At 39.5% G+C, this 19,163-nt stretch overlaps 1 protein-coding gene across 2 annotated transcripts in view; it reads right to left on the reverse strand.

The window, feature by feature from the left end:
• The window catches only part of LOC134535793 (hypoxia-inducible factor 1-alpha), a 554,432-nt gene that overhangs the window by 276,660 nt on the left and 258,609 nt on the right, over positions 1-19,163 (reverse strand). For both annotated transcript variants that reach the window (XM_063375069.1, XM_063375070.1), the window contains exon 5: positions 17,450-17,712. In XM_063375069.1, coding sequence (XP_063231139.1) covers positions 17,450-17,712 — 263 coding nt within the window. The remainder of the gene's footprint in view (positions 1-17,449; positions 17,713-19,163) is intronic.

A 19,163-nucleotide genomic window follows, 5' to 3' on the forward strand; every position in this document is an offset into this window, starting at 1 on the left:
GGTAACTCAATGCTTCTGGATGGTTATACAACGGAGTAAATAGAGGCCAGGTTTGGCCTGCAGTGCTCAGAGTCCTCAGAGGCGGAAGAGGAAGCTTTCACACCCGACTACGTCACCCTGCTATCAGGCTGCTCGTCACCACGTCACCAAGGAACATCACTCTGCCCGACACTATATCAAGTTGCATGTTGGACTTAGTCTCAGAAGTGATTAAGCTGGACTTTAACTTTTTTGCAAGTTGTGCCACTTTTGCGTAATTCATGACATGTTTTTAAAATTTAATTTTTTTTTCGGATGTTTAAATTAATATTTTAGAATTATTAAAGGGAATATTTATATTAAGATATTTATAGTGTTCTCTAGCCTTTATACCAGGCATCTACAGCAACCTGACGCCAAGCGGCAGTGTTCTTTTTTGTTTTTTTTTGTTGTGAGTTTGTTTTGTTTCTTTTAGTGTTGTTCACAGCAGTTTCTGTATCCCCTGCAAAAGTGCATCACGCCACTCTAACACCCTCTCCCCTCTTTCCTTCTAGCGTGGTGCTTCGCTCGCGCAAAAATTGTTCGGCGTGCCCCACACCTAAATCCTTTTCGCAACTCGGCAGTGTCCTGGCCTGCCCACTTTTAACCTTCTGCGAACTACGTCTTGTGAAGTTGTGTTTCTCCCCCCTCTGGCCCTAATACTCCCACATTTGACCTGACTCGACCTATTGCACTACTTTCGACTCGCTGCACACTGATAGACGAGGTTTCCCGCGTCCCTCAGCTCTCGCTGTGATGCTACAGAGTGAATCCTTCGTGCCAGATGCAACCACCATGCACATCTGAGTTCTCTTGTTGTACAAGTGTGAGAGCCGGATGTGAATTAAGATGTAGTCATTCCAAGATGGGATAGTTTCCCAATTTTATTTCTTATCATCATGTAGTTATTTTACCGGCATCTTTCATTTACTTTTTTAATCTTCAAGTGTGTAAAACCACGCTTATAAACATGAACACTAATGTTCTAACTTCCTATCGTCATGTCTTGACGACATGTTTTCAACCCACATAATTAATAAGTGGAACTTGACATTTCTTAACGTCTATATCACCCCCTTTTTTGTGACCTAACAACCTTCTACTGTTTCTGTGCCTTTTATGATTGATGTTAATACGCTGCATTATTATTTTTGTTTTGCAGTGGGTTTGCGATTTTTACAAGTTTCAAGATGTTCACGATTTTCAAGTTTTACAACTCTTTTCTACTGCGGTCCTGAGGAGGTCCTCTCAATGTGCAGCTTCCGGGACATCTCCTGAACTCCTGTGTTAAGAAAAGCACATACTTAATATTTTATTAATATATCAGAGAAGCACAAAAATTTGGGACTACTAATTATTTAAAATCAATAATTTATTATAAAACTATTTCTTATAATTAAGTACATTATGTACAAAGGGCCCTTCCTTTCTATTAATTGCTTGATAATGTTGAAAATTCAATGTAATACCTAAAATGCTTATCAAAAATACTCTAAGATAAAAGAACAGCAAAAATACATAGTAGTATAACATATAAATTGTTCGTATTTTTTTTTAAACTTACATTTTGGTCATTATAAATACTCAGATTCACTAAGTAGTTTTGTAACATCTAGCTCACCTTCTGTGGATTTCCATTTGTTAATTAATTCTTATTTATCACTGTGCTACAGAAAATACTCTGTTTTTTATCTACTAATCTTTATTACATTAAAATATACATAATACTTTAACATAATGACATAGTACAGTAAATTTAAATGATTTAACATGTCTGGGACATTCATAGGTTATAGTGTTTTTGGTAAACCTTCAATTGAGGTTAAACTATATAATTTAATGATCATCATAATTTTTAATTAATCATGTGTGGTTACTAGTGAGGTAACCTTTCACTCGTTCAGAGACACATAGACGCTACTCGCTGAACGAGTAATAACTGAAAAACTACTCTGTGGAATTACAACCATTGGGTAAGGGCAAGTTGTCGTCATGGTAGGAAAATATTCTCCGACCACTTTTTTTTACTCATCGAGCGAGTGCGAGTGGGCGAATGGAAGAGTTTATTATGCTAGAAGGGCACATGTCGCCGGAGGATAAAAAGAGGACTTAGTGTGTGACTGGGTTAGTGGCTGAGGTAAAAGGGCAGTGCAATAATAACCCGACTTTGACTTTTAAACAAAGCTGTGGACTTGGGTGTTCGATGAAGTTGAACTCTTGAGAAGTGCTAGAGTTTGTGTCACTGCGAGAGCTTCGGAATGGGAATAGTATGAAGGTATTTGCATTATTGTAATTCTCCATTACGAGTGTGAGAGGTCAGGAGTGCCGATGAGTCGCGGAGAGCGAGTTGTGGCTGCTCTTCGCCCGGCTGTGGAAGTCATCTTCTATCTTCGGTACTTGGTAATCCGCACTTGGTCCGTGCCACCTAAGTCCGCATTGAGTATTGTTAGAGAGGAGTGCGCTACACGGCAGGCACCACGACTACCAGACAACTCACTGCAGTGGGGTCCTGGAGTGGACCCTCACTTTGAATAATCTTTAAGGCTAGTGTCCAATAAGTCATTACCCGCTTAACCGAAGGGTTTACCTTCGTGTCATTTTCATTTTCACGTCACAAAGATCTAATACGAGCTAGTTTGATAATGGATACATCATATCTAGGGCACTGAAATTTTCGCGAACCGCGAAATAAAGCGAAATAACTTGAAATGTTAGCAATTTTAATTAAAACACGAAATTCCACACAAAAAAACCTTTTCGCGAAATTGACCCGAAATCTGCTTACTTGTACACGATTTTTTGACTGGAAAGGTCAATTAAATTAATAACAACATAGACAACATTTTAAAATCAGTACAGATTCCTAAACACAAATTTCCCACTTAAATACTACTTTATTAACCACTTTTCGTCTTCATACATGTATCAAAACAAACATAATGGCTTCGGTAGCAACTGTATGAATATGACTTTTGCGAGACGTTTTGAGTTCGAAAGTATCGATTCAAGAATCGAGTTGTATACTTCCCTATCACGTTTATGCTTAAAATCATAGTTTTCTTCCTGTATTTCATCAGTTTAACATTTCCATACGACTTGGTCCCATTTACGGTTTACTTAAAATGAAATTACCGCCTGCGAAAAACCTTTTGTAAAACGTGTGAGTTAATCTCTGGCTCACAGATTACTACTACGGCCATTTAACGAGGAGAATAAGAACAAAGACAAATGTGTCTATGTTATTGTTTACATAGATCGTGACGCTTTCGTATGAAAGAGATTTTGTGTAAATGTAAGCCTTGTATGCTCAAAATGCCTAAAGTAGTGACAGTTTTCGATCGTGCACTCGAATTTGAAAGTGAAGGATTCTACGTTTTTGATAAACTTAATAAAATATTGATGTGCAAGTTTTGTAACGTCAAAATTGAATGGGCTCGCAGAGACACTTGCATCAAGCATGTCTGTGATAGTTTAGTGCACAAACAAAAAAAAGCATCCTTGGCATCTCAAGTTAGCACGAGCAAGAGACAAATATCTGTATGAGACAGCTTTCAGTTGGCCAAGAAGACCAAGGTTGACAAATACATATTTGTCACTTCTTTGACAAAGGCCTTCATGGAAGCAAACATTCCTTTGGGGAAACTAGGCAATCCTGCAATAAAAAGTTTCTTGGAAACATTTGTTCCTGGTAAGGCTGTTTTGCTGTACAAATATATATTTTGATTGTTTAGTTTTGGTTCTGTTCTTTCACCCTCCCTGGCCATATTTTATTGTTTTAAAACATATTTGTTTACAGTTACCATGCGTAAAAACCTTGCGTGAGACCTATGTACCTAAAATCGAAGCAGTGGCTGCAGAAGAGTGGTGGGAATCTATCAAAGATCAGGATGTAGCGATTCTATGTGACGAGACCACTGATAAAAAGGGACAGTGTGTTTTTGTGGTCCTTATAAAAACATTGCAATCAACAGACAAGCAAACTCTTCTTGTGGGTGGAGTAAACGTTCTGGAGAATGCAAATGTGAGTGAGTGCTCACGAGCAATTCTGGAAGAACTGACAAAATACCAGGTTGAACATACAAGAGTAATTACAATAGTGTCTGACAGTGCACGTTACATGACAAAGTGTGTAAATTCTTTGCAAGTTATTCTTTCATCCGAGGATAAGGATGTCCTTCACATACAGTGTTGGAGTCACAAACTTAACATTGTACAAAATATTTGGCCCCAGTCCCTGCCAGAGTTGAACACTTTTGTAAGCAAAACAAAAACTGCATTTCTGAACACACGCAAAAGGAAATACAGATATTTATGTTTTCTGAAAGAGCAGTATCCTAGCCAAGAAAAACCACATGTTTTGTTTCCAACTCCAGTTCTTACCAGGTGGGGCTCATGGTTCGAAGCTGTGGGATATGTAAACACATACATTGGTGACTTGGTGACCTACCTGAAATCACTAGAAGTAGAGTCTGAAGCTTTGAAGTGTTTTGCAGACTTCTCAAGGGAAGAGATCAGTGTTATTCAGTGCCAAGCTCAGTTTCTTGTAGAACATGGATGTGCTTTGGTTGAACTGACCAAACAGCTGGAGGGATCAAACTACACCATGGCTCACTTGATCGATGGAAAGCTTGCCAATTTATCAAAAAGCTTTCAACTGTTGGAAGGTTTTCAGTTTGGTTCGAAAACAGCCACATGTATTAAGTCATTGTCAGATGTGAAACAAGGGCATGGGGTTGAAATCACAAACCAAATTGTTGAAATTGATTGCTGAAGATCCTTCCAAACTATTTTTCAAAAAATTAGGGCAGCTGTTTAACCCATGTGATGTAATGTTAAATGAAGTGAATAAAGATTTGGCCAAGGCAGGAAATTTTCTTCCATTTGTTTCAACCATCCCAGACAGAGAATGTTTGGAAGGATAATTAGTATTCAAAGAAATAGTGGCTGAGAAAGTAAAAAATTGTGAAGGCAGTGTTGACATTATTCTAATTCTTCTCGCTTTGAAAATTGACCGTCCAGTTTTTGCAAGCAATGCATTGAAAGCTTTATGGATACCTGCATCTAATTTTGACTCTGAAAGATGTTTTTCTGCATACTCCGACATTTTCTCTGATAAAAGACGAAGTTTGAAACCTGAAAATTCTGAACTAATGGTGTCATTATATTTTGGCAGTAAAATATAAAATGGTGAACAAATGGACTTGGACTGAATTGTCAATTCTGGAAACACATGCTTTTTTTATTCATGTACATAGGCCTATTCTTTTAATGATTTTTAAACTCTGATAGTGTTAAAATTACTTTTACGGAACTCAAAATCACTAGTATGATTTAAGGATTATGATTGTAGTATGGTTTATATTTTTATGTATTGGTTTTGTATTTTTACATTTTTCCCCATGATTTTAGAGAGCAATTTTTTATGACAAAATGAGACTATTTTTGTGACGAAATCAAGATATTTTTAAAACGAAATCTGTTAATTTTATTTACCATGAAAGTAGGGCCCTAATCATATCAAGTGTTAGGTGTAATGAACTTACAGAATTTTAATGTATCAGTAATTATTCATTTAGGAGTTATGTTAATTGTATCTGTCTTATGAACAATCTTATAGTGGAAATATTTTGTTGTCTCAGAGCCATATTCACCAAGTTGGTTTAAGCCTCCATTAAGACTTTCTGGAGGTTACTTGTAATTTTTTACTATTGTATTAATTGAACTTTTTCACTTCACTGTTGTAATAACAATTGTCTAACTTTTACGATGAGGAGCCAATAGATGTTTTGATTTTGGAATTGGTTTGATAATTTGTTTTTATTCATGATAAAGTTAGATTCTATGTTAGCTTTGAAATTTCTTTTTTTATAGTTTGGGTTTGTGGAGTACTCCTGGTAATCACACTCAGCTGTACTTATCTTCAAGAATACATGGGCGATCATTTGACTTTGCAAAAATTTCAATAAACATTTTGTCTTTTCCTCACAACCCTGATTTAGTGTTCGCTCTAATCAACCCTTCATGGGGAGGGGGGCAACACACTCAACGAGGCGAGGACAGATAACCTCCAGCCTCGTGCCGTGATGAGGCGGCAAACATACAAGAGGGTCTGAGAGTTCAAGTACCTGGGCGTTGAGCTACACATCATAAACAACATACACTTCACTGCCATAACATCATGAGTGGCTATTGATACAGAAGCCTTCAAAACATACGAATACACAACTCAACAATATTCTTGCTAAGTATTGTGAAATATGTTCCAAGGTCAGCAATATTCCATCATACATGTATTTTTTTTTTTTAATGGTTTCATACTAACTCATGTGTTTTATGCTAGCAGAGGGAGGGATATAAAACAACTTAGTTTTGTAACTAAAAAATTGCACACATTATTCCTTAATCTTGACTATCTTCCATGTGTGTAATAGAGACAGTGAGCAAGCAGCCCCCTCAGACTTACCACCACACACAGGATCAAAACAGATACCATTAAAATATCAACCACGTAGTGCTCACTTGCAGATTATGTCAAACCAATCTGTAGTACGTAAGTGTCTGGGTCTCATCCAACAGACCAGGAGAAGGTGAATATGGTATCGAAGACATGTGTGTCTGTCACTGCTGTGTGCAGTGGGTTTGACCATGATCAGGTATCGGGTGCACATGATCAGAAGTGAAAGGAGACCAGCGCTGTTCCATTGCAGCAAGATAAACAACAAATTACACTAGAGTGTTAGCATACCATGACAAAAACCCCAAAGGCATTATTTGCAGTTTCACAACAGACTGTCGAATAGGGCAAAGGTTGATGTAAGTTTTGTAGACTTGTTAAGTTTGCAGTAGCGCTCCAATTGTCAGGCATACACGTCCGTAACGAGGTTTCCATTTTCCACAAAGAATGGCAGATTCTAACACATTTACATAAATAAAGCACGATGGAGAGATTTTCTGAATTTAATATGAAGACTATTTTTTCTACTGGAAATCAATCTGATTACAAAATCACAGGAGATAATATTTACACTTCACCAGCAATCATGTCCAACTATGCCAACCTATAAGAGATTACCATCATAAATTAGGCTATTGTATCTAAACACAATCATGATAATATACCATTAGATTGTTCGGTAACAATCAGTATTCATTTCGCATCCACGCAAGAGCTAGAGAACAAGTGTTCCGTGGAAGGGAGCAACAATCATTGTAACCATACCCTCTCCCTCAAAGTCACATATAGACTCACAAAAAGAATTTCCAGGTCTTTTTAAACAGTTGGGAAGATTCGTGGGTGATATTAAAATAGCCCTGAAGCATAACTGCACTCCCTTGGCAACCAACCCCTCGGGTTGTGGCTATACCATTTTTGCGTAAACTGAAGGCTGAGTTAGATCGCATGCTGAAGTTGACACAGAGTGTGTTACAGTAACCACAGAATGGCTTGCACCTATTGTGGTTATTCCTACAGGAGACACCGTCAATATTTGTGGTGAACACTGAGCTGCACAGGTGTGTTCAGAGGTCACATTTCCCCATTCTCAGAGTGGAAGTTATATTGTCGCAGTTAGCAGGGGGAAAGTACTTTTCAAAGTTGGATACAAACTCTGGTTTTTACCAAGTTCCACTGGATAAGCCAAGTCAGTTACAACATTTATAACTCCATTTGGAAGGTTTTATTTGAAGAGGCTATCCTTCGGCATATCCTGTGCACCAGAATATTTTTCAAGCAGAATAGCCATGTTGCTGGAAGGTATAGAGGGTACAACATTCCATGTGGATGACATATTGGTTTTTACATCAAGTATGGAAGAACATAATAATATCTCGAGAAAGGTAATTCACAAACACAAACACAAACTCCAGGTATTTCCATTCACACTAGTAATTATGTTTTTGGAGTAACTAAAGTGAAATATCTGCATCACGTCATTAGTGCAGAGGGGGTTTTAGTTCACCCTGACTAGATAGAGGCTATTTTATGATTTTCAGTGCCCACAACCAAAACAGAGATTTACAGGTTTCTGGTGCCTTGTCCATTTTTCTTCCAGATTTCTCCCTGAGAAGTCGGGATTGCTTACACCTTTGTTCGCTCTTCTGAAGGAGGACGTGGCATTTGCGTGGGGGCCACCACAGCAGGAAGCATTTTCAGAAGCTAAGAGATGGTTAAGTAGTTGTGGTTGCTTTTGCAGCCCACAAAGTTTTTTTCCTGGACTGGACTTTGTTTGCCCCGGATGGTCTTACTCCCGTCGAACATCTTCATTTTGTGGGTGGCCTGTCCTCCCGGCAAGGCTTCTCAACAAGTTTCGCACTGTAACATTTGTGTTACATCTCCACCATTTTAGAGTTAGGACAGAATTATATTTAATTTTATATTTAAAATTTCCTTTTTTAACTTAATTTTATGTTAATTATTTAGTACATTTTATTAAGTTCGTTAATTATTTTATATTTAGGTTCAGAAGAAATGGCCCTTTATCACAGGCTGAATTCCATAATTTCCATGAAAATTAATATTTTTGATTTATGGTGTTATTTTTAAAGTATTTTATTTGGCCTAAATATAATGTATAAACTATATAAGACTGAATATATGGCCAGAACTATTTTTGTGCCACTGAAGCACGGGCGTGTGGTCGTGATGTCAGAGAGAGAGGTGTCACGTCAGACATTCCAGCTGATGGGCTGTGAGTAGTTCTGCATGGGCAACGAGACGGTGCACCTCAGTGAACTCCCGCCCCTAATTTTTACGCCGCGGAATTTTATATTTAAGCTAATAAGGTTTTACAAGCGTTGAAAGTAATACTGGGTGCGTATAATCTACACGAGTGTGTGTGCAATGGAAAACGAGGAAGCAACTATCCTCTTAACTGTCTGTCATGTGTGTTTCGTCGGCATGCCGTTGTGCATGTGTGTATTAAGATGTGACGTTATAAGAAGAGACACCTTTGGCATTATATGAGTAGCTAGTCGTAATCACGTCTGGATGCCTTGCAGAAAATAAGTAAGTGGCCACTTACAACTATATTTGGGTGATGGGAGATTTTCCATGGTGCGTAGATGTGTGAAATGACTACATTAGTCACGAAGGATTTTGCTTCAATTAATATTTAAAATAATGTTGCAGAGTATAACTTTATTTTACGCAAGGTTAGTGCAGAGAATACATATAACAAAAGCTAGCGACATATAATTACACTGTTTAAATACCCAGTGTATAGTTGCTGACGTCACCCCCGCATTTGTCTATCAACTTGAGTATGCGGCGAAGACTGCCCAGGCTATACACTTTTCTTAATGGCCAATTTAATATTAATATTTTATTGTAATAATTTTTTATATTGCAGTATTTAAGATTTTATATCAGATTTAGTCATTATTTTTAATGATAAATAAGTGAAGCTCTTTTAATATAAAGCAAGCACGAATATATGTTTTGTTAAAGTTTTTTAAATAGTTTTAAGCAAATGTATTTTTGGACTACAATTTGGTAAAGGACAGAAGCGAGAAATATGTACGGTATTATTATGTGCTTTTAAAATCATGTATGCCGCTTTTTGGGATAAATTATTTGTGTATAGTTTTTAATGTATTTTTATTTGAATTTATTTTTAGTTTAAATTCATGGTCATGCGAAAGTCAGTATGATTATAATTTGCCATTTTGCAATTATTGTGTTTTTTGGAAATGAGTAAATAAATGGATTATAAGACATATATATTAATTTTATTTTGGTATTTTTATTAATTCATGCTGCTATTTTTATTTTGGTATTTTGATTAATTTATGCTGCTACTTCAGGACACTATCCTGATTTCGTTTTACATTGCTGTTTTTATTTAATATAATGCATTTACCTGTCCCCTTTAGCATGGATTGCATTTTACATGAAGTTAGGGCTTTTGATGCAAAGTTCCCGTTATAGTGTGCATTTTGAAAGTGGCCCAAGGCCAGGGGTGGGAGTTGTCGCCTCTAGTAGGGCCAGTAGCCAAGGCTAAGGGCGACAGCACACCTCGGCTGAGGCAGCGGAGTGGTAGGGGACCATCGACCTGGGCAGAGCAAGCAGAAGCCACAGTGAAGGAGTGGGAGTACCACGCCTTCAAGACCGTCATCCTTCCACCGTCCTGCCAGACCACCTGAAGAACGTCACTATGCTCGACTACATACCAATCGCCGGAGTTGGACTTAGTCTCTGTGACTGGTAAGAGGAACTTTAACTTAGTCTGGAATTGGACTTAGCCCAGTCGTCGAAGAGGGATCCTGGAATGTTGTGCTATGGAGACTGGCAGAGAGAAGGTAATCGTCAGCGACTTGAAGCGTCAACTCATGTTGCAAGTTGGAGACTCGTTGGACTACTTTTTTTTGTAAAAGGTCGCTCTGCAGTTTTGGGCCCTGCGGGAGGCAGCCAGTAGCACCAGAGGTCGTATAATTCTCGCTGTCGATGTGTCAAATTTTACTTGCTGGGCGAGTAGGAAGTTGCGAGTAGAAAGTAAGAAAGGAATGCAGAGGTCATTTAATGGGAGGTGGTTGGTTTGAGGCAGTGTATATGTGCAACTGATAGTGAAACTTTTTTTCCTGACTATGGACTTCACCTTTGAGCAGCTGTTGTGTTTTGCTGGTACTTGAGTGAGAATACTACAAAATACTTGTTCACACCAACTGGACTAAGTGTAACAGGGGCGTACATGCTGGCAGTTGATGAAGAGAGCTGTGGCCTATCTTTTTCACTACGGAGTCGCAGTCGTCGGGGGAATTTGGTGTTCCTGTATTGGAGTGTGCCAACAAAGTTCGGCTCGAGCGCTGTTGGGGCAGGAGAGCGCTAGTCGACGGGCATGCTGTTATGAAGAGACGACTTGCGGAGCAAGCTCAGTACAGGACTGCCTGCAGAAACTATATAAGGTCAATGTTCAGTTGGCATTGACTCGCAGACACAAGGGGTTTTGTTTTAAATTGGTTAGGCATTTATGATGTTGGCCCATGAAACCATGTTCACTCTTGAGGTGTATTATATACAATATAAATATTTAAGTCAATTTTAAAATTGTAAATAATTTGTTGGTTTAAATATTTTGTTAACGAGCAAGGTAGGCTATGTTAATATTAGTTTCTTGCCGATAAATTATCTTATTGTATTACTTTCTCGCCATAACTCTTCTTAATTTTCAAGGGAGGTCAGTATTTTTTGAGGCTTATGCATTGTGAAATTAACATACATTAATTTTTTTTTTACATTAAATATTCTTTTTGTAATTTACACTAGAAATGGTGTTTTTTAAACGCTTTGCTTGTGTTATGTTAGGGTTAGGATATAACTTAATTTTTGAAATTTGTTTGTTGACAGCTTCATGCTGTAGGCGAGGTTATATATATCAAGAAAGAATGACCATGTGTACAAGACCATTTGAGTGCTCGAGTTGTACATGTTTGCAATTGTTCAATATTTATTTTTTGTTAATAAAAAAAATATGACACTCACACAACACGGTTTTTAATGTTTTCTCTAACTCAATCTTTTATTTCCCCTCTTGGGGGGCAACAAACACTGACATATTTTGATGACACTGTAAAGGCGGGAAAGCCAGTAAATAAACAAGATGGCTGAACGGCCTAGTGAAGTACTACTGATCTGTGTTATTTCCTAGCATAAGAAAACAGTACATGGTGGCAGCGGTAGTTCTTCGGACCTAAAGACGAGTAAGGAACACGTCGTTGTAGCAACCAGAATCGTGGAGAACACTTAAAGAATGGAAAGAGAAGGGGGAGACCAGCAGGCTGGGCGAGCACCTAACCTCCATCCACCCCCAGCGTTGGATTTTGCAGTGCCTGCGGCGTGGGAAGCTTGTGAGAGAAGATTTTCTAGATATATGTCGGTGGCAGGCCATAGTCAAAAAAAGGATAACGAAAAAATTGATCTGTTTCTTTACATCATGGGTGACCGAGCAGAGGAAATATGGGCGCAGTTCCAACCTCAACCTACAACATATGATCAGGCGTTAAAGGCATTTGAAATGTATTTTAATCCCAGGAGAAACATTATCTTTGAGCGTTTTCGGTTCAATTCGAGGTCACAAATGCCAGGAGAGACAGTAGCAGATTTCATCACCGCATTACACAAGTTGGAAAACTATTGTAACTATGGCCAGATGAAACCAGAATTAATAAGGGACAGAATAGTCGTGGGTATGGCGGATACCAAAACAAGTGAGCAGTTACAGCTGAGGCCAGATTTAACACTGGAGCAAGCGATTCTAGCAGCAAAGCAAGCGGAACCGCAGAGTAGCCATTCTGAGGTGTTATACAAGGAACAGCAGAATCGTCGTGGGGAGGTTCACCGAGTTCAAGTGGACAATAGACATCACCAAGTGGACAATAGACATCAACAGCCCATTTCCTTTAAGCGTCAGTCAACAGCCAGGGGTGAGATCCGGCCCTCAGGTCAGTGCCAGTTTTGCGGTTTGAAAGACCACGAGCGTTCAAAGTGTCCAGCAAGATATGTCAAGTGCTTTAAGTGTGATAAAGGCGGTCACTGGGCGGTGGTATGTAAATCAAGCAAGCCAGGTGGCAGTTCTCAAGTGCGTCTGGTGTCAGAGAGAGGCACAGTACCGGAAATGGAGAAAGAATGTTTCTTGGGTAGTTTAGTACTTGAGTCTGGGGGCACCAACAAGTGGACTGCCTCGGTTAGCATCACTAATTTTAAGTCCACAGTAGAATTCCTAATTGACACTGGGGCAGACATAACCTGTGTTCCTCCAGAAACAGTTCCAGAAGAGTTCGGAAAACAGTTGAAACAGTGCACGAAAACTCTTTCAGGACCGGATGGCAGTATGTTGTCGGTTCTGGGGTGGTTGGTTCTGGAACTACAATGTAGCAGTAAAAAATGTATGTAAGAGGTTTACGTAATAGAGGGGTTAAAAACACCTATCTTAGGAAGAAGATCTTTGATAAGTCTTGAAATTGTTCAGTTCACAGGTGAGCAATGCATGTTATCACAAATATCGGCACCCGATAAAGCAGTATACACTGAAGTACAGGTGTCTAGGGAGTTTCCAGGAGTGATCAAGGGACTGGGGAAAATGAAGGGGGAAGTGAAGTTAGCAGTAAAAAAGAATGCTCAACCTTTTGTACAGTCACTACTAAGGGTGGTGGCTTTGCCCCTATTTGATAAACTCAAAAAGGAGCTGGACAGACTGATTAAATTAGACATCATAGAACAACTAACTGAGCCAACTGATTGGGTGGCTCCTATTGTGGTATTTCCCAAGGGTGACTCAGTGTGCATTTGCAGTGATTATTCAGAATTAAATAAATATGTCAGTCGTCCTCATTTTCCAATAACAGGGGTAGAAATCAAGCTAGCACAACTCAAAGGGGCAAGGTTTTTCTCAAAAATTGATTGCAACTCCGGGTTCTACCAAATGGCGCTAGACAAAGCAAGTCAGCCTTTAACAACTTTCATCACGCCATTCGGAAGGTATATGTTCAAGAGGCTCCCATTCGGGCTTACAAGTGCACCGGAAAACTTTTCTCTAAAAATTGCTCAGGTGTTAGAGGGTATAGCTGGGGTGGTCTTTAACATGGATGACATATTGGTATTCGCGGCAACTATAAGGGAACACGATAACATTTTGAGACAGATTTTGGGGAGGCTGGAGACAGAAGGAATCACACTAAATACCAGCAAGAGTTGTTTCGGGGTCACTATGGTAAAGTATTTAGGATTTCTGTTGTCGGCGGAGGGTATTCAAATAGGCTCGGAATGAGTCGAGGGCATAAGTAACTTCCCTCAACCTACTACAAAGAGCAAACTTCAGCAGTTTTTAGGGCTAGTAAATTTTTCAGCGCAGTTTCTTTCAAACAAATTGCAGGTGTTAGAGCCATTGTTCGTACTTCTTTATAAAAGATGTGGATTTTGTGTGGGAAGAAGCCCAGAAAACGTCATTTAGCAAAATCAAGCAAATGCTTTCCAATGCACCCACCTTGGCCTTTTTTAATCCCAACATGCAGATCATCTTGGGCGCAGATGCCAGCTCTTTTGGGCTGGGGTGCTGTGTTCTTCAGCAATCGGGAGATTTACGCCAGGTTATAGCGTATGGTTCGTGTACCCTCACAGCAACAGAAAAATGGTACTCGCAGATAGAAAAGGAGGCTCTAGCTTTGACTTGGCGGGTGGAAAAGTTCAGGCAGTACCTGACAGGCATACCCATTATTTTGGAAACTGACCACAAGCCGTTATTACAAATCTTGCATATGAAACCCTTAGATGAGTTGTCACTTAGATTGCAGCGTTTTCGGATACGCTTAATGCGGTATGACTACACAGTCCAGTATGTGCCAGGAAAAAATTTAGTTGTAGCTGACTCCTTATCCCATAATCCAGGGAATTCATCCCAGAGGGAACAAGAGCAAGAACTGACACATGAGGTAGAGGCTTTTGTAAGGTACATGATAGAGGCGTGTCCGGTAAAGGACAAATTTTTGCAGGTTATCAGACAAGAACAAGGAAGGGATCCCACCTGTAGAAAACTACGGCTATATGCTGAGACAGGATGGCCGGAAAAGATGATGTAAGTATCGGAAGAAATGAGATCATATTATCAGTTCAGGCACGAGATTACGGTAGAAGAGGAGTTATTAGTGAAAGGTACCTGTCTGGTTATACCACTCCCTCTTCAGCAGAAATGTTTACAATTCATACATGCAGGACATCAGGGAATAACAAAATGTCGGAAAAGGGCCAAAATGTCGGTGTGGTGGATAGGATTGTCCACGCAGCTAGAGGAACTGATAAGAAGTTGCCCTAGATGCATAGAGGAAAGGGTGAACCCAAGGGAACCATTATTGCAGGAGCAGTTTCCATCCAGGGCATGGGAGAAAGTGGGGATTGACTTCTTTAAGCAGCAGCAAGGGTACATGATAGTTACTGACTACTACTCGCGTTACTTTTAAATCATACCTATGTCTTCATTGGAGGATGAATTGGTCATCAAGAGTCTCGCGGAAGACTTTGCAAGGTTTGGTATCCCGAATGTCGTTAAAGTGGAAAGTGGATCACAGTTTCTCTCAGAGAAATTCAGAAAATTCAGCTCCTCATATAACTTTAGTATCATCACCTCATCTCCACACTATCACCAGTCTAATGGGGAAGTGGAGTCGGCGGTGAAAGTGGCCAAGCAATTAATAAAGAAGAATGAGGATCTTATTTTGGCACTGTTGGCGTACCGTACAACGCCGTTAGCTAATGGATTTAGCCCAGGCGAATTACTCATGGGACGGTGCTTGCGATCTACCCTTCCGATGATGCCATCTAAGCTATCTAGGCAGATCAACCATGAGCAGGTGTTACAGAAGGAAAAACAGAGACAAATCCAACAGGCAGACAGTTATAACCACAGGCACAAGGCTATAAAATTACTATACCTAGTAGTAGGAGAGAGGGTTTGGGTTTCGGATCGTAGAGAGTATGGGGAAATTGAAGCAGTGGGGCAGGAACCCAGGTCTTACATAGTGAAATTAGGACAGCGAAAGTATAGGCGAAACAGAAGGTTTTTAGTGCCAGCACCATTTCCAGGGAAAATTACACAGGCAGAGAAGGGACGAGAAGGGGGGTCGAACATAGAGTTCAAGGAAAATCATAGGGACGTAGTACAAGAGCAAGATAAATCCAGCAGGAGAGACGAGAGGGAAGGAGAAGAGGAGTTTAGAGGATTTGGGGAGGATGACTTGCAGGGGCTACAGGGTGAGAAATATGGGCCACCCAGAAATTCACAGTATCATGCAAGGGGGTTAATAGAGGATAATTCTGGAGGGATAGAGTTAAGGGAGACGGATGCAAGGACTGGAGGGATAGAGTTAAGGGAGACGGATGCAAGGACATCAAAAAGACAGAGGAAGCCACCCAGTTGGTTGAGTAATTTTCATTGGGAAGGAGAGAACAGTCTGGACAGCTAAGTAATGTATCAGGTTGATTGTAAAGAGTATTGTGTCATATAAGGGACTGCTTGAGAGGAAGGATGTAAAGGCGGGAAAGCCAGTAAATAAACAAGATCGCTGAACGGCCTAGTGAAGTACTACTGATCTGTGTTATTTCCTTTCCTAGCATAAGATAACAGTACAGACACAGCTTCGATCATTGTCAGTGCAGATGTTAGCTCTAGGGGCTTAGGAGAGTATACCTCATGCAAGACCAAGAGGGAAAACCAGAAGTTGTAGGATTTGCATCTCGTACATTTTCTTAAACAGAGCAGCGTTATTCCCAAGTGGAGAAAGAAGAATTAGCTCTCACATGGTATGCAGAATGGTTTAAGCAGTACATTTTGGGACTACCAATGGCACTCGAAACTGACCACAAACCATGGATTAAAATCCAGCAGACAAAACAAATAGATGAGTTAAACCTAGTTTACAGAGATTTCGTCCAATATTGATGAGATTTCTTACACAGTTCAATACAGTCCAAGCAAACAGCTTGCAGTGGCAGATTATTTTATCAAGGGGTCCTCTGGGAGTGGACAACCAAGTTGGAATATAGGTCGATCTGGAGAGAGAAGTGAGAGCTTTTGTACACCAGATCATCTCTAACTATCTAACTATAACTATAAGTGATAAGTTCTTGCTTACTATTCAGCCAGAGCAAGAGAAAGACAAGGTATGCAGACAACTGCAGTCCTATTACGTGCACGGTTAACCCGAGAAAAATGAGGTCCCACAGTGTATGCTGTCTTACTGGAAATATAAAAATGACAACCTATGCAGAATCTTTCTTGCTCAAAGGTACTAGATTGGTCAACCCGCGTCCCTAGAACTCCACTGTCTGGAATGTATCCATGCTGGTCATTTGGGCAGAGTGAGCTGAAGAGAAAGAGAGAAACTGTCGGTATGGTATTATTGATTATCCTCACAACTGGAAAACTTGATTAGAAACTGCTCAAGTAGTGTGCAGAAGAGACAAAATGTCAGCAGAAATGCCATCTGCCCATGGAAAGTCGTCACAGTACATCAGTTTAAATGTGGCGCATGGTACCTAATTGTCATGGACTATTACTCCAGATATTTTGAAATAATATCCTTTGTCTCGTTTGACAGATGTTGCAGTCATAGTTGGATTAAAGGTCATTTTTGCACATTTTGGCATATTGGAAATAGTACGGTGTGATGATGGTAGGTACACAATTTGTTTCGAGTAGTTTTCAAAGATTTGCAAAGACCTACAAGTTCCAAGTGATTACATATTCTCCACATTACCTTCAGTCCAATGGCTGTGTTGAGGCACTATGAAGATTGCTAAGAGTTTACTGAAGAAGAATGAGAATATCTCTTTGGGCCTTTTGTCATATTGAACCACTCCCTTGGATTGTGGTTTCAACTCAGCGGAGATGCTGATGAATAGAAGGTGACAGTGGAACAATGCCCGCGCCACCTGGCAGACACTCACTTGTCATCAGCGTACGTGAACTTCATGTCCAGGCTGTGCTTGCTGAGGAAGGTCTGCTTGTCCAGAGGTATCTCGATGTTGGAAGGGTGCGGTATGGGCTCGCCGATGGCCACCAGGCAGTGCTGGGGGTAGCCCCCACAGCCACCGCCGCTGCCACTGTCCTTCTTGTTGTTGTTGTTTGCGTCGCCCTCGTCTTTACACTCTGACTTGGACTCCTCCTTCACTTGGGGCGCTGCAAGCAGGTGGCCCGTGCAGTGGATCACCTGCAACAACCTGCTTCGTCAAACACACCAGAGCACTCCCACTCACTTACACTACATCACATTACACTCTACACATTCTCCTCGAGAATAAACTATTCACTCCCGCATTAAACGCACATGTAATTAATATGCTGCCCCACATCAACTATCCATACATATGTTATTTACAATGCACTCTCACATAAAACATTATCAGAATAATTAACTTGGTTGCAGCTTGCTCTGCACTCAAACAAACTTGCTTGTTCCCAGTGAAAGAAGTTCCTTGTCTTTGACTTTTTTTTTTCCAAGAGTGTTATGTTCAAACTGATGCATTTAGATTTGAATGTGGTACATAAAATGGAGGAAGACTTGTGACACTCAGATACTTATATTTCTTGCTGAAAATATTTCAAGGGGCAAATTACAATATTAACTTTTTAGTTGCAGCAGAATAAAATACAATCAACCAAATTGTAAAAAACAACTTAAAAAATGTTCATTAAACATACACCAACTTCATCATCATGCACAATTTGCAGTGCAAATGTTCTCTGTGTTTTAGTCTTCACAGAAAACTGATGTTTCTGCTGGCTTTGCAGTGTCTATTAGATATCTGGGTAAAAGATTTCTACAGTAAAGAGCAGGAGGCAACGGTCATATCATTACTGTACAATATTACACTGCCTTATCTTAAACTCCAAAGCTATGAACACTCAGTCAATGGCAGAAGAAGCAAGAGAACATGATTCTTCTTGTGATCTATGTCCTACTGGTTTACAATCCCAATTGCTCAGGCTAAATGGGTATTGTCAACAAAAATAATGAAAATGAATGAGAAACCATGTTAAAATGAGAGTGCTGGAAGCAGATGCTTACTGGCGTAAGACAGGCTATGGCAATAAAATATTATTATTTTTATTATTTTTATTTTTAAAAAAACAAATTTTACGTATATATTACATTCCCCTTTTCAAAACACTTTGATCAACATAATATGCTAAGGTGAAAGGTGTATAATATGCTGAAGTGTCACAATGATCAAAATATTTTTGAAATTAACCTTTTAAAATAGAAAAATCTATGTCCGTATTGTCTAACTGAGCCTAAACATGACCAGTACTTTGATGCACAGATAAAAGTCAATAATGTCCTGAAATTATATCCAAACTAGGCCTTTAATCAACTAGACTGGAAATCAATTTAATTTAAACATAAACTAACCATATAATGTGAATGCATTAAATGCTGCAGATAAGTAATGTATTTACAAGATGCAACGACGAGTGATTGAAGCAGAAGAGTCCTGACAATGTTAAAACTGCAATATGATTCCTTCTAATTGATGGAAGAAACAGTTATTGTTTTTGAACTTAAATACGCTCGGAAACTTTATAATGCACCTCATATATTATTACCACATTAACAGGTAATCTAGTATGCAGCTATGCACAACATACAAAATAATGATC

Source organism: Bacillus rossius, chromosome 10 (genome assembly GCF_032445375.1).
Source record: "Bacillus rossius redtenbacheri isolate Brsri chromosome 10, Brsri_v3, whole genome shotgun sequence".
Lineage (NCBI taxonomy): Eukaryota > Metazoa > Arthropoda > Insecta > Phasmatodea > Bacillidae > Bacillus > Bacillus rossius.